The 25634-nt window shown below is 40.4% G+C and overlaps 4 protein-coding genes and 1 long non-coding RNA gene across 7 annotated transcripts in view; 1 reads left to right on the forward strand and 4 right to left on the reverse strand.

Annotated features, from left to right (window-relative positions):
* The window catches only part of LOC146675427 (uncharacterized), a 387382-nt gene that overhangs the window by 78745 nt on the left and 283003 nt on the right, over positions 1 to 25634 (reverse strand). The gene's annotated exons all lie outside the window — the stretch shown is intronic.
* cskmt (citrate synthase lysine methyltransferase) lies at positions 111 to 1704 on the forward strand. The gene is made up of 2 exons (XM_085400455.1): positions 111 to 303; positions 983 to 1704. The coding sequence occupies exons 1-2, from the start codon at positions 225 to 227 to the stop codon at positions 1657 to 1659; spliced, it is 756 nt and encodes a 251-aa protein (XP_085256581.1). The 5' UTR covers positions 111 to 224; the 3' UTR covers positions 1660 to 1704.
* Positions 3189 to 5090, reverse strand: LOC146675434 (ependymin-like). Its single transcript, XM_085400456.1, has 6 exons — positions 4832 to 5090; positions 4616 to 4650; positions 4347 to 4481; positions 4070 to 4262; positions 3825 to 3912; positions 3189 to 3590 (listed from the first exon to the last, which is right to left on the reverse strand). The coding sequence occupies exons 1-6, from the start codon at positions 4944 to 4946 to the stop codon at positions 3467 to 3469; spliced, it is 690 nt and encodes a 229-aa protein (XP_085256582.1). The 5' UTR covers positions 4947 to 5090; the 3' UTR covers positions 3189 to 3466.
* On the reverse strand, positions 5688 to 7767 carry LOC146675435 (ependymin-like). Its single transcript, XM_085400457.1, has 6 exons — positions 7681 to 7767; positions 7515 to 7545; positions 6937 to 7092; positions 6280 to 6466; positions 6105 to 6192; positions 5688 to 5997 (listed from the first exon to the last, which is right to left on the reverse strand). Exons 1-6 carry the CDS (start codon positions 7749 to 7751, stop codon positions 5868 to 5870), a joined length of 663 nt encoding a protein of 220 aa, XP_085256583.1. The 5' UTR covers positions 7752 to 7767; the 3' UTR covers positions 5688 to 5867.
* Positions 8724 to 25210, reverse strand: alpk1 (alpha-kinase 1). Of its 2 annotated transcripts, XM_085400458.1 has the most exons (14): positions 25106 to 25210; positions 24114 to 24322; positions 23278 to 23432; positions 22980 to 23178; positions 22385 to 22444; positions 22202 to 22288; positions 22046 to 22122; positions 21294 to 21389; positions 21104 to 21208; positions 14644 to 16342; positions 12154 to 12301; positions 11918 to 12080; positions 11197 to 11383; positions 8724 to 11114 (listed from the first exon to the last, which is right to left on the reverse strand). In XM_085400458.1, the coding sequence occupies exons 2-14, from the start codon at positions 24244 to 24246 to the stop codon at positions 10903 to 10905; spliced, it is 3321 nt and encodes a 1106-aa protein (XP_085256584.1). In that variant the 5' UTR covers positions 24247 to 24322; positions 25106 to 25210; the 3' UTR covers positions 8724 to 10902. The 2 variants fall into 2 exon arrangements, with proteins under 2 accessions (XP_085256584.1, XP_085256585.1); XM_085400459.1 differs by lacking the exons at positions 8724 to 11114; positions 11918 to 12080 and having other exon boundaries at positions 11215 to 11383.

Here is a 25634-nt window from a genome sequence, read left to right on the forward strand (position 1 = left end):
ACGGACAGCTGCTTTTTGACAGAATGGTTAAGTGGGTGTATGTTGTTTACGCTTGCACTCACACACATGCGCAGTTCCGTCACTGCAGCATAACCGAACCAAAGATCGTCTATAACCATAAAATACTTTGCTCTTTAGCATTTTATGGACGTTGAGTCCTGTTGGTACCAAGAAAAAATACCAAAGTGAGAACTCTTACGTTAAAGGTTAGAGTGAAAGGCAAGATGTCTCCGTTTTTAAAGTCATTTTTGTCAGGCAGAAGAGTTTTGGGGGCTTATTTGCGGTATCATTCTTCTCTAACTGGTATGTATAAACATGTTATATTTTTTTAATACCAGGCTAGCCTGACTGAAATGTGTTCATGACATTTCATGCTACACGTGACTGCAGACTAATAAGCTACAGCTAGCAACTAGCTACAACACCTTAGCCATTCACAGAGACGAAGGACTCTGCTGTGACTGGGGTGCAAGCTAGTGACGTATTCACTGAAAAAAAAGCAGTTGTACCACGAGGTAGTCCTGTAGTACAGTCGGCTGCTAGTTTACACATTAAAGCCCATTAAAGGTCATCGTAGCTGTGTAGAAAGATGTGCTTTAAGTCTCTAATCGCAGCCGCAGTGTGCCTTCTAAACAATTGTGCAGACCACAGTTGGGCAACACTTAGCCAAACACCTGTCAACAACATCATAAACCGCAGCTTCCGAAAAGCTGAACCAAACAGCAAAGCATGTTTATCACGTGGATTTGACTGAAAGGTTTTGTGCATCTTTACAACAATATCAGCAATGCATAAATGTATCTTATACACACTGCTGTTGTATAAACTTGGAAATCACATTAAAGTTGAGGGAACTTCCTCAAAAGAAACTATTAATGTCTATTTATAACCTAAGAAAAGAGCTCAGTCATGATCATGCTAAAATAACCGATGTTTTGTGTATTACTGATAACTCCTGTGTCCCATCTTTGTTTCACTGTAGCTGAACTGATTGAAAACATGGATAAGAAAGCAACCTGGGACCGCTTCTACACCGAGACCAGCAGCGGGAAAGCCACCTTCAAAAACTTTGAGTGGTTTTTTGGTTTCGATTCTGTCCGAGACTTCATCATGCCCCTCTTGCAAACTATGTCTCGCCCAGACGCTGCGCTCCAGGTGGTGGATATGGGCTGTGGTACGTCAGCACTGGGACCCTCTATCTACAGGCACTCTCCTGTCTCCGTCCATGTCACTTGTGCTGACATTTCCCCCATAGCTGTGAAACTAATGCAGGAACACATTCAAGCTAAAGCCATTCAACCTCACAGCTGTTCTTCTCAAATTGAGTTCGTAGAGCTGGACTGCACACAGCTTGATAAACGCTTCAGTCCTAGTACTGTGGACCTTATAATTGACAAGGGGACCACTGATGCCTTGTTAAGGTCCAGGGAGGGGAAGCGAAATGCCAGCCTGGTCTTGAAGCAGTGTTTAAGGGTGTTGCGGAGTTCAGGGTCCTTGCTCCAGTTTTCTGATGAGGACCCTGACTCCAGGCTTATTTGGCTGGAGACGGCTGCACAGGATCCGGGAGTGATGACAGCAGATGTTGGGGTGCAGGAAGTTGGAGAGCTAAGGGGGATCCATTACTACTGCTACCAGGTGACCCCTCATCCTGCTCTATAACTGAAACTTTTTACTCCAATAAATAAATAAAATAATACAACACAATTGTAATATCATCTCTGAACTGTAAATCAGTGTTTCATGTTTGAGTTGCATAGATTTGGAAATCTCTCTCTTTCATTACTTGTCACACACTGCCATCTAGTGGCCAGCAGGCACCCAGCATCCAGGATTTCAATCCCATCCAGCAGAACACAACACTGTGATACAATTTGCAAAGTAAATGTTCTCTATACTTACATCACACATATGCCTCTTTTAGAGAAATATTTTAAAGACATGTAGAGTAGAGTAGAAACATTTCCAGGCCTGGAGACGGCAGTTTTAGGTACACGTTAGTAATGTTTAAAGCCCAGTAGTTTTGGGCGATCATATTATGGAAGTACTTCTATATATATCTAACTTATATATAGAGAGATAAGTAGGCAAAGTTGTTGTGATGTTGTGGCAGTGTGTTTTCCAGGTCGCGACCACATTGCTCATTTCCTCTTTGTAAACAGAAGAGTAGCTCTAGGTACAAAGTACCAAAGTTACAGTGCACTACAATAGGGAAGAAAGAAAAGGGAAGAAAAAACATCAGCTAGACACATTAATGGTTTCCAATCAAATTAATATTTTTTGGCAGTGATGGATCTCCCGCATTCAGATATTATTTCTGATTTATTAATTCATGTTACTCAGATTTATTTATGAGAAACATCTAAATACCTTGCAGCTTTACATAATGCATTACAAATGTCATTCGGTTCATCCAATTCTAGCTTTTTGGGAGGGTGGGTGGGTGGAAAAGGTGTCTCTCTAACACAAACACAACCGCTCACACCTATGGGCAAAACAACCTAACCCCACTGAGGCTTTAATGCCTCTGTGGGAAGAAGCTGGACTACTCACACACAGAGAGAAACGCCACAAAGAAATGATGATGAGGGATGCTTGTTGGGAGGTAACAGTGCATTGTGCATTTCAACCTGTCAGGCAGTAGTCCCATGCGTTTTCGAATCCTCCACCATCATACCAGTCTCCAAAAGACCGGACATGTCCACCTTAAACGACTTCAGGCCAGTGGCACTCACACCAATTGCCATGAAATGCCTCGAAAAACTGGTTCTCACACACATCAACCACATGGCCCAAGACACTGCTGATAGCCCTCAGTTTGCCTACCCCCCCAGTCAATCAGTGGATGACAGGGTGTAGCAATACCCTTACACCACGCTCTGCAACATCTGGAAAGTAGCAGAATGTATGCCATTAGATTTATTTCTTGATTTGTCCAGTTTTGTTGTGGAAGGTGTGAGGTTAAAATATTCATTTGAAGTCTTCTTGAAGTGGGAATGGCAAAATGCTTCTTCAGCTTCAGGATCTTCTTTGGTGTGATACTCCTGAACTTTGCCAACATGCCACCCAGTGGGACATACCAGTGGCCTTTAGTCTTTGCGTTGTTAGTCTGTGAGTATTGATTATTGCCACACTCCTACTGCAGTTTGTGCAGATCAGTGAAAAAAGTATCAGGAACAAAGTATCAGGCTCGACTTTTCTGAATTTGTTTTTATTTTCTTATGACATAAATGTTAAAACACTAATTTAACCGATAAACTGTTATGGGAAAATATTAAAAAAGAGAAACCGTGTGATTAAAAATAGATTTTAGAGGAAACGCTGCTCAATCTGATGAATGTAAAATATGTATGAAAATACTCTGATTAAATATTAGCATGAATTTTAACCAAATGAAGCTTGTTTATGAATGGCAGCAACGCAGTTCAGTGACTCATCATCATCATCATTGTCACCACCATTTGTAAAATCATTCTTTAAACAAGCTGAGAAATGTTACTGGCTCGTCTTCATCCCCCTGCTCAGCATTCATGCAGAAAAATGGCGGGTTGAGTTTTTGGGGATCGACTAATCCAATGACATTGTTATAGAAGCTGAAAAACAGAAACAAATGAAGCAAAATGAATCAGAGGATGCCAACAGTTTTCTTCAACCAGGATCACAGATTCTCAGAGACTTTAGAGTGTGAGAAAAAGCCAGTGCCCTACTGAGGGACCCAGTTCAGTGTTTACTGGCAAATATTAAGGAAAAAAACGCAACGTGACAAATAGTTTTGGAAACATGCATGAAAGTTCTAGAACAATATTAAAAGCCTTCTGCCCACTGACCTGTTGACCACCCAGTCACCGCTGCTGGTGTGGTACAGAGTACTGACGGGGATGCATCCAAACTGGGTGACAGTGGTAAAGTACTTGGCTGCAGAAACAAGAAGTGGATCACATGGGAGCCGAGGCAGCGCAACCAGACAAGCAGGTTTGTTTGTGATCAACACAAGCTTATGTAAGAGAATGTCATGTGTTACAAACTAACACATGACTTTGCAATTTTTCGCTTTGATTTCCTCTTATTGTACCTGATCCCGTCTTCGTCTTCTCCTCCCCGTACCAACTGTTGACCAGGACTCCCTGTCCAGGACCAGAGGAGGCGCCCAACACAACCTGGCCCATCAGGGTGGCATTTCTTGGAACTGCCAGCGGATGGAAGTCAGGGCTCAGATGCTGCTTAGTGCATGTGCGGTTCTTGTTGTTTATTTTGTACATAACACCCTAGAGGACAGGGCACCATTACACAGTCATTTATGGTATCCAGGATAAACTTGAATGCAAATATTACTGCTGTGCCGTCGCTACCTCTCTGTACAGTAGAAGCACATCAAGGTGGTAGGTCTTATTGTCATAGAGTCCAAACTGTCTGAAGCGGATGCGCTCTCCCAGTCCATCATAGATGTACTTGGAGAATGCCAGCAGTTTCTGATTTGCAGTGGACTTTCAAACAGAGGCAAATGTTCGTCATTGCAGATTACTTCTCACAGATTACTCTGAATAACTAACAACTGCATTAAGTATCAGTTGTTATTGCAACACTCAAATGTAATCGAGGGATATGAGAGGAGACTTACCACAGACAGGCTTCCGCTCATCAGTGGCGGGTATCCTGTGAAAATTAAAGCATTTTGGAGGATTTACACTACAGATGTGCTACATTGCTAACTTGGTCATTCTACACTGAAGCAAAAACAAATCGGCACCATCAGTTCTGATGCTAAAGCAAGAGAACTGCTGCATTTGGAGACATTTGAAGAAAGAGGACTTTCTTCAGATGTTTGCGTACTCACTGCAATGCCGTGGTCTCTGAGCGAGACAGCCCACGGACAGGCACACAAGCAGGACGAGGACCTTCATGCTGTTCGATTGCAGATCTGAATGTTTTCCTCTGCAACAGCTGCTCATATGATACTGCTTCAAAAATATCACTTCCTTAAAAAACAAGCAGGTGATACTCCCATTCTGTTTTCGCTGCCAAGTTTTTTGTTTGTCATTTCTCAATACGCCAGTTATGTGAGAATAAAAGTCAAGGGGAATGTCTTTTAATAGTAGAAACTGCGTTTTAGCTGTTTTGACCCCTAACTAACAAACCAAGGGGAGGAGCTAGAAGGCTGACTGAAGAGAAAGTTGAGAGGATAGACTGCATGTAGATGTAAAAGAGCAGCATTTGTAACCTTAACCACTCCCACTTCATATGTACACAAACTACTTTAACAAGCTAGAAACTATGTCTGCTGGTAAAGGTGACTAGTGTCACCTCTCTGGTGAACCAACCCAGAAAGCAAGTAACAACTGGAAACCAGCAAGGTGGGCATTAAACATAAAGACTTTTGATCCTCCAGGACTTTTTTTTTTCTCTTGAAACCATTAAGTCACATGTTGTTTTTTTTGTGTCAATAGACAGATTGTGAGAATACATCCTTCTTTACCTTTTCTTATGAAACAAGAAATACACCGCATGCATTCATGCGTTACATTTATATTGATGAACACAAGATGTGGCCACAACACAGTGTTAGAAAATGGGAAGTAAGAAAAGCAAATATGACAGGCAATAACCTGTTACAAAAAAACCAAACCAAACCAGATGATTTGTCGAACCGCTTTATCATTTTCTGCATGCCAAAAAGATTGCAAAGTTCATCCCGGTTAGAGATACACAGAAAGAACAATGAGGCCAAACTCGTCCTCCATGTTTTAAACAGGAATACGGGGGAGACAGCATTTTACATGCAATTACATGCCATTCATTTTTACTTATATAATGCCAATTTCCAACATTGGTGATCTCAGTGCACTGCGTAAGATAAAAACCCGCCGAAGCCTTCACTGCAGCTTAAAGAACAAGCTGGTGAAATCTTCAGGCTTCTCTCCATTCGACGTCATCTCTGTTGGGCAGAAGTCGGGGGGGTTGAGCTGACCAGGGTCAGAAATCCCAACGACGTTGTTGAAGAAGCTGGTGAGCACAAAAAAAAAAAAAAAAGGGACACAGCTTTTACTTGGACGGACGCAAACGTATTTCATTCTACATTTTTCACACTATAGACTTGAGAGGAAACGAACCCTGTCACCATCCATCCATACTCTTGTGTCTGGTACATAGTGTTGACTGGAATGCATCCGAATTCAGTGAAGGTGGTCAGGTACTTTCCTGGAAGGACAGACATGAAATGTGTCCATAAACAGAGTGCAGATAAACAGCCAGGATGACAGTTCTGAACATTAGATGCCAACTCACCTGTGTTTCCAGGAAGATTTCCAGTCCAGGTGTTGACCAGGAGTCCTTCACCAGGTCCAGATGAGCTGCCCAGGACGGCTTGGCCCACCAGAGTTGAATTTATTGGGATTTCCATAGGATGGAAGTCTGCCTTCAGAGGCTTTTTCTTGCATGTACGAGCTTTGTCGTCGATCTCATACATGGCAGCCTGGTGCATGAGTTGTGGGGTAAGAATGAGAATTTCTTTTGCTGTTACATACAATAGGATTCAGTCTAAAGATGATGGTTATTTCAGTAACTTCTGTTTGCTGAAGATGGAAATAACAACCAAAACCTAGCACAGAAATAACATATATGGGTGCTCACACCCAAAATTATGCCATAATATCTATTCTAATCAAGAGAAAGATGTGCTAACCTTAAACTAATTAAATATGCTGTCATTGTCGGGGTTTTTTTTGTTTGTTTTTTTTTAAATATGGCCCGCTTTTTATTGTGTCAGTTGCACATGCTTACGAGTTCCCATTATATTCCAGTAAAACATTAAGGAAAGAAAATACTTTCTTATAACATGTTGTGTTGTTGGCCTCATGCGTCTCCACTTCAGTAGAATCGTATCAGCAGTGATTTGCACACTAAAACAAATATTTGAGACGTTCTTGTGTTTGCTTTGGTCACCTCTCTGAAGAGCAGCAGGGCGTCATAGGTGAAAGACTTGTTCTGGTAGTTCCCCAGCTCCATGAGCCGGACCCTTTGTCCCCATGCATCGTACAGGTATTTGGCATAAACCCACAGCTTCTGTGGACTGTTTCTCCAGTCCACATTCTGTGTGGACTGGAGAAACAGAATGCAAGATTGTTGACATCTTTCTCGTTCACACAGAATATGAATGACAATTAAATGTGGTTGCACGTTTGGTTCAAGTACAACTTTCATTTTCTTTGTTTGCTTTCCACACTGTCAGACGTGCTCACTCGCCATAAACATCAATCTGGACCTTGACCTGAGCACTGAAATGTCTGGACTTGTATCTCAACACCACAAGACCACCTCATTCCTAACTCTGATGCAGTGGCTGACACACTTTTATTCTTTTTTAAATGCTTTTTACCCACTGTTCACCCAAACATTAAACAATGGGTCATATTTTATGTTTCAATCAAACATTGCTAATGCACAACAACAACAGAGGCTCATTTCTCCCTCATAATTAATAGCAACAGCAAAAGTTTTAAGTACACAAAGCATAAACTCACAACAGTGAGGGCTCCAGTCAGAAGGGGAGGGCTTTCTGCGTGAAATAAGAGAAAACAGAATTATTTATTAATATTTACAAGTCAGCGAGAGAAAACAGCAATGAGAACCCAACAGTGAGCTATCACTGTAACCACAACGGAGCTCGTCTCCGATTTCCTTTTTTACTTACTGCATGGGCGAGGTTTCTCTGCCAGGCAGCCTGCCAGCACGCACGCTAACACCACAAAGAGTTTCATCTTCGAGGAATCCGCAGACTTTCTCACAGGTAGTTGCGAAGTCTCTGTTGCTCTAGAGGAGCTGCACTTCCTTATATATGCTGACAGATGACCAGACAGGCCTAGATGCTTCCGGATTTTATTTTCAACCAACATCTGAGGGCTCAAGTTCAGATTCGGGTGTTGTCAGGGTGAGGTCGCAGTGTAAGCCCATAAAAGGAAATGTCTTTGTACATTAAAAGCTGGTTAATGTTTTCCAAGGGCAAGAGACTCATACAGCAGAGTGTGTGTAGACTGTAAATGCTTACAAATGTACAAATTCTGCAACAAAAGTGAAACATAACCCCATTATGACCACCTGCCTCATATTGTGTGATGCACTCTGTATCCTGACATCTTTCTATCAGAACCACATTTAATCTGAGCTACGGCAGCTCGTCCATTGCTCGTCCCCACGTTTTATCAGTGAGCCTTGGCTGTCCACGACCGAGTCTCTGGTTCACCACTGTTCTTCATGGACCACTTTTCATAGCTACCCACACCGGCCACCGCAGATTGAGAACATCCCACAAGAGCTGCAGTGTTTGGAAATGTTCTGACTCAGTCTCCAAACAGTCACAGTTTGGCGCTCGTCAAACTCACGCTAATCGTTACGCTTGCAGTTTTTCGTGCTTCTAACACACCTTTGAGGGCAAAATGTTCACCTGCTCCCTTACATATCCCACCCACTAACGGCTGCCACGATGAAGAGACCATCGGTGTTATTCTTCTATCTGTAGGTGCTTATAATGTTATGCCAACTCTATTCATACAGTGCACTTACAGTGAGGACAAACTTCAAAAATACACCGCTTTCCAGTCGAATATTCATAACAGCGCTTAGTGATACTGTGTCATACTGCGCTTAGTGGGCCAAGGGTAAAGCATGCTGTGTTTACAAAAGAGGGCAGCTCATAAAGCCCGAACAGGATTTTGGCCGAATGGGGACGGGTAAACATGTGCGCATGAATGACATCACTGTCATGTGACTGTAGAGGTGTGTGACTGCTGTCAGCAGACCTAACCACCTGACAGCTTTAGATAAACTTACAAACCTACTACTTTAAAATGCATTAATTACATATAAGCCTATACAAAACTTGTAGTTATGCTATACAAGAAGGCGTTTCTAATATTGCAGTTCACACACATCCTTTGCAAGTTATGCTATGTGTAGTATTACAGTGTAGATTCTCCGAATTATTTTTGCTTTCATCATTGTCATCATCTTAATAATTCTACTCTTGGCTGACTCAGTAATGCACCTTGTGAGATGTTTTTAATGTGTACGAGCAGAGCATTTCTATACTGTTATCATTTTCCATTTGGAAATTGAACAAACACCAACAGTTACAAGGGTATCTGACCTACAGGTGTAGACCTGCAGCGGTCATTTGTCGCACTGAAATGATGTCAGTCAGGTCTTTCTACTGTATTCACCTTGACCATGTTGCACACCCCTTGTAAAGATAAATGGACTATATTTACATTACACGTTTCCCCATTGGCAGTTTGCAAAGCACTTTGCAAAGGGCTCCATTTATTGACCTATTAACACACACACAGGTACACAACTAATGGTGGATCTGCTACACAAGGTACTGTTCTGTTGTCAGAAGCCATTTTTAGTTGATTGTCTCTGCACTACATAAACCTCGCTGCCATAAAGCACGCTGCAGGAACTCATTCCTACCACTCTCTGTAAAGTTGTATAATAACTCTTCATTCTGTGACAGATGAACACACCTGTCAGGCGTATGGTCCCAAACACATTTTTGTATTATACCTTCATGCAGCTTTTTCTCACGATTTAATTTGTACATTTTATTTATTAATGCAATTTGCACTTCTCCCTTACAAATGTCAGTCTTACTAACATCATTTTTCTTTTTCTTTGTTTTTTATCACTGTTGTAAATATATAAATTCCTGCACTATCTCATAGTATAAGGCCCTTACCAGGCACCTGTGGCCCTTTTTTTTTAACTGTGCTGTTTATTGTAGACTGTACCCTTCATCGTGTTGCTGTAACACATCAATTTCCCTTGTGCAATCAATAAAGTATCTTTTTCAAACATCTATCTATCACTCATTTACTGGACCATATGCACCAAAAACATTTCAGTAGAGAAGACTGCACAATAATCATCTTCATGTAGCCTGTTTACACAGATTTTACAGTTCACTAAACATTGCTGGCTTTTATCATCAAAGTTAATTATTTTTTTTATCTATATTGTTACAAAAGGACAAAATATGCAGTGATACAAACAAGAAAAGAAGACAATACAACAGTTGCACATATTTGCATATTTTACATGTCATTAGAATTGTGTGGGAGTCACATGTGCATGAACGCATTGTGTGGTTATGCGGATGTGCATTATGAGACATTTTGTCAAGTTGTGCAACATTACCAAGCAAGCACAGCAATAGAGGGATTTTACAGCCCTGGGATATTGGATCATTTTTCAGTCTAAGAGGAGTGGATCGGGGGACAGCACCACAAATAAAGGCCCCAGACCCCAAACACAACATGTTTTTATATCCCAGTAAAAGGACAGACTACTTAAAATCTTCCATAATAGCATTCAAAACGACTTCAAACAGCATCAGGTGATTCACTCCCTTTCCAGTTAGGCAGCAATCCACTCATAGAGAGGAGACAGTGATGGATAACATCTTTTAAAAAATATTTTTTCTCTTATCAAATCATGTTTCCTTGTGACTGCAGTCACATGGTTTTTGTAACTTCCAATTAAAAAAAAAAGGTACAATAAGAAAAATTTCTGTCAGGCGTGAGATCTTTGACCACCTGATGAAAAGAGCCTAAGATGTTAACTGTTTGATAATCTGCTGACAATAATGAAACCACATAAACAATTTTGTAGCATTTGTCTTTTCAGATCCTTCTCTTATAAAAGAATGATCTCTTATCTCTTGTAACTAAATGTAGCACCCAAAAGCTCTTTGTAAATCTGTTACACTTCTAGCATTCCAAGAAAAGGGTGCACAATGCATTTATCGGTACATTTAAAAAAAAAGAAAAGCAGTCAGTTCCAAAAACTTGCCAAAACAAGCCCCTTAAATAATTTTCAATTTTTTGTGGATAGCAATAAATAGTGTCCAACGTCTCAAAGTTTTTGAGGAGAAACGTTTGAGTTTGGGTCCAGTGGAGGTAGTTTGAGCAGGTGGCAAATCTGATTGCACTCAGGTCCATGCTGATATTTCAGGAACAAACTGAGCCCTCTGGCAGCAAAGTTAGAAGGACCCTTAGGGATCCTGGTGGAGTGAATCTGTGGGTCTGTGAGGTAGGTCAGTCCTTTGCCGTTGGCTGTCACCCATCCTGTGGAAAAATAAATGGATGACTACTAATCTTTGTCATGTGACAATATTGCGTTCAGTGAAAAGCAGCAGATGTCACACACCTTGTAAATCTACAACGACTTCCTGGCCACCAGAGAACAGGTAGGTGAAGTGTCCAAATGCGAGGCCATAATCTGTAGCATGGAACATCTTCTCCTTCTTTTCAGTGTTGTTGGTCAGTTTGACAAAGTCTCCAAGCATGTAGGGCTCCACGGTTACACAGCCCACAATCTCATCTCCATCCAGAATCTGATCACCGGAAAACAAGAGAGATATTTTGTAACATTTGAAGACTGTTTGGATTCTACTGGTAGCAACAATATTACTAAAATAAATCTTTGTATTTAAATGTTACTAATCTCAGTAATCCATTGGCTCTATGTGTCTTTTGGGTTTGTGATTGGCTCTCAGCACACACATTGCTGTACTGTTGTATTGTGTTTATAAAGATAAATGGCAGTACACAGTCTGGTTTACACTCAGTGAATAATGATAAAGGCTCTCTGTCTTTGGCCCAAATCAATAAATACTTTCCACACAGAATTGTAAAAATTTGCAGATCATAGCACCTCCTAGACTAATAACCTACAGAATAATTGCTTGACTATATCACGAAACAGATTTCTAGCTCTAAACTGAAAGTATTACATTTCAAGCTGCTGCAGTCTGTACCAAACTCTGGATATGGGCTTCTATTAAAGCTGTTTTTACAAAGTAAGCACTTTGAATGCAACATTTGTTATCTTGAATTCCTTTAAATAAGTGTTTCCAGCAGTCCCTCACCAACAGGGCTTCTGACGGAATAAAGAAGATCTGAGCCATAACTTCTTTGTCATAGAGACTTTTGTTGAATTCAGTTACATAGTACTGGGCTGTCATCTGTCGCTCCACATCTTTCAGAGGAAACTGGATCAGCTTTGGCTTCAAGTAATCTTTCCCCACATAACTAAGGACAAATACAGGAAAAAGATGAGACTTCAAGTCACCATATTTAGGTTGAACCAAGATTGCTACCATACTTGCTTAGCCGCTCCTCCTGGTGTAAAAACTGCACCCATATTGTTGTTCTCTGCGCGCCCTTCTCCCCCATTGAGTCACCAATGTAAACACAAGTTTCCATGGCTGTCCACAGTCCGGTGGCCTTGGAGAACTTTAAATGGAGAGCACCTAGATAGAGATCAACAGACAATTACAAGCTTTTTTGTTCTGTAAGACAAGGCTGGGGTTGATATATAAAAGCTACCCGCCTGCTGAACTCATTGGTGCTCATTTTCATGGAAAAAAAGATCATCTCAGCCCCTTAAATGGGGACATAGACCTATGGTCACGAGCTCTGGGTAGACACTGAACGAACAAGTGGCTGAAATAAGCTTTCTCTGTAGGGTGTCTGGTCTTTGCCTTAGAGATAGCACCTCAGCTGGCTCCTTTCGATGTGGTAGAGTAGCGGGTTTACTCAGAGCCTCTCCTAGATGACTGAGCTCGAAAGGAGCCAGCTGAGATGCTTTGGACACCTGATAAGGAAGCCTCCTTGGCATCTCCTGGGTGAGCTCCGGAGGGAGGGGCAGCCCCAGGACACAATGGAGAGATGATATCTCTCAGCTGGTCTGGGAACGCCTTCATGTTTCCCCTAGATAAGGTAGAGGAGGTAGCTAGAGAGGGGGTCTGGGCTTCCCTGCTTAGGCTGCAGCCCCTGTAACCTGGTTCCAGATAAATGGAAGAAAATGGATGGATGTAGCCCATTGAATAAGAAACTAAAGCAAAGCCATCTGTGAAGGTGGTAATTGGTCTAATTCTTATATAGCCAGATCTGTATGATATATATATAGCATATAGATCTGGGTGTGAGCACAGAAGCCCTACTTATATGGTTTAAACCTCCTATTTATGAGAGTGCAGCTAATCAGAAGAAAGTGAGGGAGGCTTAAAGGAGTCAGAACTGCTATGTATGAAGTGAGGTGCAGCCCAGTGTAGAAAGAAAATAAGGATTGTCATAAATGTGAATCATGCAAAACTATAGAATCAGATTCCAAGTATAAATTTAAAAGGGGAGCTGGAAAAAAATGGTGCAAAATGAAATCAAAGCAATGGAAATATCACGAGTAGGGATGGGTATTGATAAGATTTTAACGATTCCGATTCCATTTTCGATTCTGTTTAACGATTCGATTCCTTATCGATTCTCTTATCGATTCTTTTTTTTTTTTTTTAAAGGAGAACACTAAAGTCGATTAGCTTAGAACTTTGTTTTATATCTTCTCTTTGAACAAGATAGAAATTTAGGAGTAACATGGCCTTACAAACCCAACAGTGAGATCTAAAGAGAGCCACAGCCTACGGCTCTTCAATGGGGTGTCACAGGGTCCCCAGGAAAAAAAATGTATATGTAAAATAATAAAATAAATATTCTCCTGTAGCAATAACAAAGTTTAACATAAATTATTCTGTAGCAATTACACAAGAATATCCAGTAATGTCCTGCCTACAATTAAACACATTCACTTACCAAAGTGAAATCGGGGGCATCTGCTGTGGCAAATGGGTGCAAGCCTTTGACCACAAACTGAGTCACTGCTCGGTGACATTTGTCTATCCTGGCCTGAAAGGAGACGCTACCGGTAGACTGCAGCGACAACTGCCAGCATCTGAGCCAGCCAGACTCTGTCTCTCTCATCATGGTTATCTAAATGCAACGCACAGTAATAGCAGGTTTTGTAATAAGGTCAATCGCGCTAACATAATATGCAATGCTAATTGATTAGTTACCTGCAGTATTAACGGGAGAGGACGTGGAAATGCTACCGCTGCTGCTGGGTTGAGCTTCGCTAGTCCGGAGCGGATCAAAAACACGACATTCGTTGAAAGCAATCGCGTGTTTTTTGAGCAAATGCTTTTGCATGTTCATAGTGTTTCCTCCCTTTGATGAAATCTCTACTTTGCAAGTATTGCACGTTGCCCTGTTGTCATCCTTTCTCATAAAGTGTAACCAAACTTTTGAGCGTTTGTGCCGCTCAGGCGCCGTGTTTCCTACTGGGTAAAAGACGCTACTCAACGTGATGACGTCATTCGGGGCGACTGGAATCGATAAGGGAATCGTTTTTAAAAGTGGCAAACGATTCCAAGGAATTGAAACAGTGGGAACCGGTTCTCAACAAGAACCGGTTTTCGATACCCATCCCTAATCACGAGTGCTGAACATAAATATCTGTGCCAAACTCTGCTGGAATCCATCCAGTCGCCGTTGAGACACCTCACTCAAAACAGCAAGTGTGAACATCATGGTGTCACTACAGGGAAAGTGACAGTAGAATATATCGTTTGGGGACGGGGAATGTGAGTGTTTAAAATTTCACAGTAATCCATCCAACGCGTGATCATACATAATATATTTTACATTTAAGATATTTTTATCTAGAGTGACAGAATGATGCTGACACCCTAGAGACATAGTTCTTCTGTAGCTCACAGAAAGTACTGATGGTGACAAAGGAAGAGCAGGAATGTAAACTTACTGTGGGCAGTTTTGTACTGCTCCAACTTGAATTTTTTCTCATCATTGTGCAACCTCTTCAGCAGACAATCATTGCAAATGCCAGCCAGAAGGGCTCGGTAATCCCATTGTGACAACAAGAATGGTTTCATAGGGACAGCATCAGCTACAGTGCTTGGGTCTAGGCAGCTGTAGCACATGGAGTTCTTCTTCTGGGGCACATTCTGCACCTCAGTTTGTTGACAACAACTTTGGTTTACCTCCAGGACTCCAAATGAACTCTTTGTAGAGGTTTCAGTGACAGGTAACAGTTCTGTGACAGCTTGGGATTGATTATTTTGCATTGCTAAAGTGCTGTTTGTTGCAGGTTGTACTTCAGTTTCCGCATTTTGGTAAACTTTGGGGCTTTTGATCGGTTGTGGTTTTAATAAAGCACGTATTTTCTGGTTTTTGCTCATGTGATCAGAAGGGGAATCATCTGTTTCAAAATCGACCGTTTCACAAATGAAGAAGCTCCCATCTGAATCTGGTGAATCGCTGTTTTGGCAAGCTCCTGCTTTGGAAATACTACTTGGTTGTGGTTTCCTGTATGTGGGAGAATTCAGATCAGCTGAAAGTTTTTCCCATGATGACTGGGAACCGAAACTGTCCCCAAGGGAGCAAGAGGATGTTATAGATAGCTGGGATAAGGACTGCACTACTCCTTCAGCTATTGCCTCAGCAGCATCAGACATCACGTCCTCTTCAGAGGTCAGCGTTTCTATTTCAGCTTTTATCATCTGAAAGTTTTCTGAATCCCTGCTCATGCTGAAGGAGGAAGTGGCAGGTAGTGCAGAACTGACACCAGAGTTACAACCCTGTAAGTTTCGCTTCTTGTTTTCATGGGGAGACTGTGACTTGTCGTCTGACCTTTCTTCATCATCTTCTGTGGGTAGACAGCTCTGATTGGTCGCTCCCTCTCTATGTCCAATAGCACTGCTTCCTGTATAGCTTCTGCTGGGCTGAGGAGAGCCTGAACTTGTTATGGACACTTCCTGCCACGAGGAGCCAAGGATATCTGTGCTTTCAGGCTTTTGAGGCATATGCACGCTGGATGAATGTGAGCCTCCCTGAGCCTCTGTGTTGAGTGTGCCAGTGGTTGTCCAAAGCGCTGTTATACACAGCCTTCCTCTGTCCATCTCTATCTCATCTTTAGCATCCCTACAGTGTGTGTTAGTGGTCTCACACAGTGACTCGTGATACTTTTGGAACCGCCTCATTATCTTAGCAAAACCTGCATGATTAAAATTTACAGAGGTGTCTTTGACATTTCTGTAGCTGTCAGGGACAAAAGACCCCTTGTCTGAATTAAGGAAAGGCTCCACTCGGAGAAGCAGCTTGACTTGGGTGACCAGGTGCATGATCTCAGTGCACAGGCTGTCTTTGTCTTGGGTACCAGCATGGCAGTAACTGTAAAAACTAGATAAAGCATTTTGACAAGCTTGAACTGCCTGTGCTACAACCTCCAAAGGAGTTCCAAGCCACTTGTGAGTGACAGTGAGGGAATAGGCAGCTTTTAGAAAGGTATGAAGCTCCTGCTTGCTGGTTACCAGATCACCCTCTGCTCTGGTGAGAAGGCCAATTGTAAATGCTTCTTGTGCCTGCTGGAGAAATGACTGTCTTTGAGAATCTGGACACTCCACAGAGAAACTGTATGATAGCAAGCAGGTACCTTGGGTTGTCTAAAGAAAAACACAAACAGAGGAACAATTACATAACCACAGGAAAGATCTCGTTTATGATCCTACATTCTGTGCAAGTCTTTAGCCACCCCTCATTTCTTTACTCACTCATTTTCAGTGCCGTTCTTGTACCTGACAGTATTCAAGCATTAAGAAGAACCTAATGCAATGCATGTACTAGTACTGTGTCTACACATAACAGACAAATTATCATAGAACCAATTTTGTATCTTTAGGCATTTTGTTATTAGCGGTCTGTCACAAAAACACATAATTTGTTCCCATTATTTTGGTTAATTCTGCGAAAAAGGTCAAAGATAACACAGCTCGACAGGCATATATTATTATTTTACTTAGCATATCTTGCCATGGTGTGCGATTTGTGATTAAAAAAACTGAGAATTGGAGAAGAGAAAAAGTATCAGGACTAAAAAACTATCTACAGTGGATGAACTTTTTCTGAAAGTCTTATCTTTAAGAAATACGAAAAAATCCAGCAAAAGGTTAACATAGGAGCTGAGGGATGCATCTAGCCCACTAGTGGATCCAGCTACTGTTTGCTCATCAAAAATGGAAATGGAATAGGAATGGAAATAACACACAAACTGCACTGAAAATCAGTGGCGACCAGAGTGACAAATCCAAATGTGAAATTTTTGGTTCAAATTGTCATCAATTTGTACAGAGTAGGCCAGGAGAGAGGTACAACAGCGAGGGTCTATGGCCATCTGTAGGCTCTGTCACTGGGGCTGCATTTAAGCCAGTGGTGTTGGTGAGCTTGTCAAAATAATGGAACCCAAACCTCAACATTACTGAAACACTGTAAGGTCAGTGGAATAAAAGCCATCCAGCATCCAAGTAAGAGCTTTGAAATGTCCTTTTAGAACGCTGAAGAGCTGTTCCCGAAAATTCCTTAAACAAATCAGAAGAAAGCTGCGTGCAGGCTGTGTTGAAGAATAAATGTGGAATTGTACTGTTTCGCCCTCTGTACTATATTGCCATGTATGTTTACATGTGTTTAAATAATTCACTGCAGGTTTTCCTATTTTCATAGTAAAATATAAAGAAATGAGGGGTGGCTTCAGAGTTTTGCGCAGTGCTATACATCCAAAAAAAAGTTGGGTCACTGTATGTAAATATAAGCAAACTCAAAATGCAACAGTTGACAAATCATTTAAACCCTCTATTTACCTGAAAATATCATATCAAGACAGAACGAAATGATGATATTCAAAAAAGGTCATTTTGGGAGAAAAAGTGAAAACCAGTATTGAATGATTGTGATCTTTGAACTATTAGACATTAGCAGAAACCACTGTCTGGGTTAAGGAACTATGCATGAAAACCAGGATCCAGAATATCCCCTACCTCTGGGACTGAGGCAAAGGGGAAAACTTTCCTGTGGTCTGACTGACTAATCAAAATTTATATTTCTGACTGAATCACTGACTTTGCATCCTTTGGGTTAAAAGGAGAGGAACCATCCAGCCTGCGATCTGGACACTATTCAAAGCAATGACATTGCTATGCACATGTGAAACTTGCATCTCTGTGAAGGCCTTATTTATGCTGAACTAAGGCTGTCAGACACCAGATTTTTACTCTGTTATTATCAGTGCTAAAAGCCACAATTACAGATTAAGAAGCATTAGTCAAATTCATCTCTAACTCGTGTTTTTTTGGGGGGCAAATGAATCACAATCAAAAAACAAGCGTTGGAAAGTGGAGAATCTCTAAGTAACTATACAAAACCACATAAAAATATTTAGTTTTTTAAATATCATGGTTATCATCAGTAAAAGAATACTGAAACATCCCTTATATGGATCAATATAATTTTGGGTTTTGGAGAAACACATTGCTTTTCAGGAAGGCCTCGCTTATTTCAGAATGAAAAGGCCAAACCACATTCTTTCAGGTATGTCAGCGGCACAGTGCAGCACTGTGGTTGCTTAACTGGCATGCTAAGAGTCCTAAGCTGTCACTAATAGAATCACCTGACACGTTATCAAACATAAAATATGGCAAAGGTGACTCCGTCTTGCTCAAGTAAAGTAAAATGCTTTATCAAGTAGGGCTGAACGATTATGGAAAATAATCTAATTGCGATTTTTTGCCCCAATATTGCGATTGCGATGCGATATGCGATTATTTTTTAAGGTCTTTGTCTTCTGTATTATTAAACAAAGACAAGCAATACATCATATAGTATGGCCAATACTATATTACATTAATTTTAAACTGTTCTTTCCTGGAAGACAGACCTCTGTTATGATGACATGAGGTGATGCATGAATTGATGACTGACATTTTTATTTAACTTCTTCAATCACAACAGTATATTTGAACATACACAATAGTTTATTTTTAGCTTACAAACATCTGAGCATAAAGTGCTGACAAGGAACCCTGGTGTAAACATTAAAATGAAAGTCAGTACAATGTGCAGATTGCAGAAATATACATAAACAAAATCAGTGGCTTTACCACACTCAGTTTTTCGACATCTGTGAACTACTAGACAGTCATTCAATTAAAAAATAATATTAAATAAATAAAACTAATAAATAAAAAATACACACATCTTACTGATCTCTGCAGTCAGTAACATTACACATAAAGTGCAAACATAATAGCAATTGTATAAACACACACACAAACACGCCTTTAAAATTTAAAGGCGTGAAATTGGACGGTCTAGCCTTCTGATTAGCGTCACCGCTGTCTCGGTGGAGTTTAATAAACTCGGCCGTCTGCTTCTTGCTATCTAAAATATAACCAGACACTGGCGTAAATTCTCGACTGTCTCATACTTCTGTTTAATAAGTTTTCTGTTTGACGTTTAGTCAGCTGTGTGAAAACCAAGGAGGAACCCACCCGGGGGATTAATAAAGTTTTATTTTATCTAATCTAATAACTTTAATCTCAGCCAAACCGATTTACTCACGAACAAACAAAACACTGAAAAAAGCCCAACAATAACATTTTTAGGTTGTCTAAGTGACTTATATATTACGTTTAACCCGAGCAGCGAAACTCCGCGGTGATCTGAAAATGATGTGCCGGGAGTTGTGCCGTTCTCGGCCGCATCAGTAACCCTCGAGCTCCCGGCTAGCTGTCGAGCTGGTGGGTAGCAGACGCCTCTGAAAACGTCGAAGCACTTTTGCAAATATGGGATATCTTGATAAACCGAGCAGATATTTGATGTTTACACAACTACTTTCTCGCCTGAAAATATGTTAAAAGTTTATTTTGTGACCCAGAAAGATTAGTATGAGTAATTTTAAAACTTAGTAGCGGCCGCCATTGTTGGAAACTGGAGTTTGGCTGGGCCGCGCTATGAATTCTGGGATATGGTAGTAATTTGGACAGCCTTCGGCGCGTCGCTGTGACGTAATCGGTCTACAAATGTGGCCTCAGGAGGATGCAGCCCATGAATTTGGACATGTCCAGAGAATAATCGCAGCCTTTGCGGTTAGAAAATTGCACTTGATCATGTCGCGATATTATCGCAAATGCCCAGCCCTATTATCAAGCAACAAAATTATTTGCCCTCCACGTCAGTTCCCAAACACAGATAGTGTTGAAAGACAAGCTGATTAACCACAGTAGTTAACATTGCTCAGTTCTCATGTGGTACTGAATTCAAAATCGCAAAAACTATCACAGGCTAAATACAGGCTTTAAAAATCGTTAAGAAGTTAATTAACATTTTAAAAATCCCTTTTTTTGATGGAGCATTGCATTCAAGGGGATAGAGAAAACAGTAGTTGAAGACCACAACACAACCAAAATTATTGCAAACGTGCCATGGTTTGCAATGAATTTCAACCTTAGTACATAAGTACAGAAATTCATGCAGCAACTACTTAACATTAAGAGTCCAACCAGAACCTAATGGAAATTCCTCCTCAAATAGTGACGCAGGGTGGCAGATTAACTGCAAAATGACAAAGGTGCTCTGCAACCTTACCTTTACATAGGAATATCACCAGGATAAAACCAAATACAAGCAGCTGAGTTGAGCCCAGTGTTGCAAAGAAACGTGTCAAGGACAAGTTGCACTTATCACAGCAGACTGACTCATACTGATTGCAACATTTTGGCTGTTTGTGTTTATAAGTTAGACAGCAGTTATTTGCAGACCTTTAACAGTGTGTCTGAAAGTGATTGCAGGCAGTCTGAGTCTGTTCGCAACTGTTTGGAGACAGGTTGCCTCCCACCAGGCAACTTGTGCAATTGTTTTGTGATCAGACAGTTAACGCAGTCACTTAGGGTCATCTCTGGAGGTAAAAAAATCATAAGGTGTTTGCTGTTAGACTACTCTGGTGTAACTGAGCCGCAACAAGACTATCTACAAATCTGACATACATTCTTTTTGCATAGGTATTTATAACAATAATAATAATTGTCATTATTATTTATCTATTATTTAATCAGTCAGCAGTACCAATTTCATGCCTGAGTGGGGTTCTAATTAACAGACTCAAAAAAATAAGTCTGAAGGAAGGAAGATTTCAATATTATCAACAAAACAGCAAACACATTCAATGGAGGATTGCCTGATAACTACTTGCTTAAACATAAAACTTTTGCTGGACTATGAGGATTCTCTATCACTGCAGGAAATAAAACTTAGTTCAAATTAGTTATGCTGGGGAAGTTTCAGTTATCTGCGTCAGTAATCTATGCTGATAAACTAGAACTCTAAAGGTCAATTGCAGGCAAGTAGACAGAGATTATTCAGTAGAAGTAACTTACCACGTTAGTCAAAACATACAGTGAAGTATACTGAGTGTATACCACTGCCATCTTAGCAGCCTGGGCTGCTGAGAGAAGACGATGATTTCCATCCCCAAGTAACGTCTGAAAAAATGGACAGAATAAATAATGCAGCAAATTTTTTTTTAGAAAAAACAACTAATGAATGGAGATTGTGAGGCGGGCTTACAAAATCAATATCTGGATTAGTCCTAAAGGCATGGAAGTCCTCATTATTCATAGATACCAATATACTGGCCAGTATACAAAGGGAAGTTCCAATACCCTATAAAATAAACAGAGTTGCAGGTCAGAGGTTTATCACAGTGTGTAAACTGGGCCGACTAACATCTAAACCAGGATAGTCAAACATTAAACATAAGGCCTGGGGACCAGAATCAGTGTGTCAAAGAGTTCAATCTGGTCCACTGAATGGCTTTGGAAAATGTGAAGGAGGACAAAAGTTTTATATTTTAAATGTATTTTCATAGATTTTACAGCTTCATCATGGCCATTCATACAACACCAAAGTAAAACAAATATCTGATAAACACTTAAATGACACAATCATTATCTGCTATAGAAATGCAGTATTTTTACAGTGTGTTCAGAGTAAAAATAAAAACAAAGCACATTCTGTAAATTAACAAAGATTTTCCATTTTTTTAATTAGAGGAAAGTTTGAGCTAACAGAATCTTTTCTGTAATTTTACACTTTTATTTCTTACAATTAAAGCACACAGCAGCATTTCTTCATCATGTAGAAGTTACCTTTCTTTTGCTTATATTCAAATATCCCAGAGATAAAATGTGTACTTAAACTTCTTTAAGCTGACACAAAGCAGAGTGTCCCACAATGTCAAATGAGTTTGACATCCCTGATTTAAACCTCAACCAACTATGCCAACTATGGCAACCAAATGATAGTATTGTCTGTGGTACCTTTTTGTCAGGTTGAGGAAGCGAGTAGTACCCAACCAAGGAAGCCCATATTAGCTCTGCAGCCTCTAACCACAGGCCTAAAACACAACACAAAGACAATAAAAAATAATCACAAAATAATGACAATTATCTTTCACTTCACAAAAGTGATCTTACCCAGCTTTTGCAAAATCGTGCCACGCACTTGAACACTCACAGCCTGCACGAGCACCCGGTCACTTTCAGAGTGGTATATCCAATGACCTGCACATAAAAGATAAAGGCACATTATTTGTTTACTTTGTGGACTCAGTTTAATCCTCAATAAATGTCCGTGAAAAGGAACAGACAGGAAACTACCTGTCGTCCCGCTGTTGTTAATCAGGCTGCTCAGGATGTACTCTGCCTTCTGCAGTTTTCCTGTGGGGCAGATAATGATTATGTTTGCATTTACCCAGGTCTGCACAAGCCTTACTTAAAATAACCCTTTAATGAAATGTGGCAAAAATAACTAAGGAGTGAGAGCCGTTCATGTGCAATTTCCAGGTTATGAGTTTACGTCAATCACTATAATTTCTCCAAACAATAATTAGCACTAACATGTATCAAACAGGAGTTTATATAGTCGTTTCCAGCTCCAAATTGCTATTATTTCACTCTCCAAGAACGGCTTTGATTTATAGTTTAAAAAAATTATGTTTTTCTTATTTTGCTTTAGTCCATCCACTGTCTGAAAAAAAAGCTGCTTTAGCTCTTTCACCCCTCCCTACATGCCAAACTGATCTGTTGCCCCCTGCAGACAAAAGATTTGAACAGCTGATGGGTGGAGCTTCTGTGCTCGCAGCGTAGCTGAAATTACCATATTAGATAAATCCCGTGTCACTGATATCACACAGAGATGAGAAGACAAAAAATACTTTAAAAGCATCGATCCCAATCTTTCACTGCACTGTACCCGAGTTAAAATAGACCCTGGCCTGCCGTATGACCAGCTGGGGGGCTATGGGGGTCTCGGGGTAGCGTCTGTGGAGAAGCTTGGCAATCTTCAGCAGACGGCTTGAATCATCAGTCCAGTAGAGGTAACGGTCCACTAAGAAGACAACTGCCAGTGCACAGTGTGCCTCCTCAGCTCTGATGCAGGCCTTCAGGAGATCCTGGCAGACACAAACACGACGTTTGGGATTGTGCTTATGTTTTTATTTACAATGACACCACAGGGTGCCAAGCTGAATAGGCTATTGTTTAATTATTACCAGTAGTTGAGACAAGTGTTTGCTGATGAGGTCATTGAGGTTGGTTTTGTCAGCGGCGCTGACAGACTGCTTATACTGCCACTTCTCCGGTGCAAAAGGCCATTTCATGTCCATGGCTTCCTGCAGGAGGGAGGCCAGTTCGGCACACAGCGAGTCTACAGGAAATAAAAATCCAGATGAGCAAACAGTATTGGGCTTAAGATACACTGATGCTTTCAAAATGTATTCACAAAAGAATATCTTTACCTAAAGTGACTACATTCAAGCTACACGGGGATTACTAGTACATAAACTGACCTCTTTATTTGAAACTTTGACCATGGTTAATATTAGCATCCACCATTAGAAAAAGTATATACAAAAAAAAGCATGAAAGATTCACATCAACGCAACGCAACACAAGGAAAAGCTGGATGGATTGCTGTTTAGAAATGTACTGCTGTTTGAACCAATAACAGGAAGTTCCCAAAAGGAAGACTTAATTTACTTAGACTTAGTTTAAGCTGCCTTGGACAGTTTTAGGTCTAAGATTCTAAAATAAGCAGCAAAACATCATTTATATGAAAAATCTAAGTGAAATGGAGCATGTTTTGTCCCTTGTTTAGCAGTGACATGTAACAGTACGTGTGTGTTGACCCTATAAGATGTGAGACACCAGCCCGCATTAGTTAAAGGCACATGCTTAACATCACAAAGTGTCAAATTCATGCCATGGAAGCTACAGAGCTGTACAGAGCTTATGCAAGCATAATTCCACCTCACCTTTGATCCTGACCCAAATCTCTGAGTATCTCACATGCTCAAAAAACACTAAACAGCACCATCTTGTGTCTGACCTCTGCAGCTGCAGTAATTCAGCCGCTCTTGTGTGGTGGGCCCTGCCTCAGAAACCCCGGTGGACTGCCGACCTGCTGCTTCTGCTGCCCCGAGGCACTCGTCCAGTAAATCTCCCACCTCTCGACTGTCCATTGTGGCAAACAGACGCAGTTAGCTGTTTTCGGAAAGGAAAAAAAAATCCTTCTCTCTTGGCCTCCTCACCCTGTTCCTGTAAGAGAGTGATCCAAGAGAGGGAAATTCCATGAAATGACAATACTGTTGAAATATTGTTGAGAAAGAGCGGCTCCACATCCGGCCCGTTTGTAATATTTTAAAACATTAACATTACGATAAAAATGTAAAAAAACAAACACACAAATAAGTCAACAAAACGCGTGATGAAATTGAACTTGTATACTTTTAAAAGGGGACTAAATATATAGTGTTAACGGCCTAATTTGTCAGGACTTTTCAAAAACTCCTCATCTAGTTCATTTTAAAGAATTTGCTTATAACACATAATAATGAATGCATACGGACCTAAGTTTAGTTCAGTAAGAATATTCTGAAATTCTTCAATAATATGTCGGATTTCAAACTATATAAAAAACATACACTATTCACCGAACTGCAATTTCATATGTTGTGTTGGCGCATGCTCAATCATCTGGACGTAAGGTTTTCAGTGTGAAAAACGTTTGGTCACTAATCTAAGCAACTTCTTCAGCCTCTTATATATATATAGATATATATCTATATATGTGTATATATGTATATATATGTATATGATATACTTGTACGTATGTTATTTCAATACACCATACAATGCATTTCTGCTTTTTGAAAAACCCCAACCACAGAAAGTATTTCTGCACTATTCAGTGTAACTTAGCCTACAGCTAATTAGCATACATTCGTAATTAGACACCTCGGTTAAGTGTGGCTAACCTCGAAGTATTTATCTCTTTTCTTTTCATGTAAAATGTATGAAAAGTTCTTTTTTTAAACGCACCTATGGTTAGTTCTTGCTCCCTGCGTCTTCCTGGTGGGGCGGAATCATGAAATGCTGCTTTCAAAGTTTTCGGAAACATCAAACTTGTACCCCGGAGCGTACGATATTTGTTGCATTATTTAAACCTTGGTCTGTAAAACCCGAACATGAAGAAAATAGGTTAGACTTAACATCAAAATACGTGGTATGATTTATTTAACTGATTATTTTTCTATTTATAAGAAGAAAATAAAAAATTATTTATATTATTATTTATACCTGTCGTCCCGCTTATTTATAAAATACTGTCTAACAGATTTTTTTTAAATATTACTAAAAAATCTTATCAAATAAACAATTTTTGGTGGCTGTGCTTAAATTACTTCAGCAAAATACTGTATTTTTAGTATTTAATGTTTTCTCTGTTGTTTATACTTATTCCTGCGAGACCTGAATGCAACGCGTGACGTAATGAAGGGACACAACTGTGATCTACAGCAACAGGTAGCTGGGCTGTAGGAATGTGACTGAAATAAATAATTAAATGAAT

The sequence above is a fragment of the Rhamphochromis longiceps genome, linkage group LG3 (genome assembly GCF_057381845.1).
Source record: "Rhamphochromis longiceps isolate RC_006_pf linkage group LG3, R_longiceps_female_GT1.1, whole genome shotgun sequence".
Lineage (NCBI taxonomy): Eukaryota > Metazoa > Chordata > Actinopteri > Cichliformes > Cichlidae > Rhamphochromis > Rhamphochromis longiceps.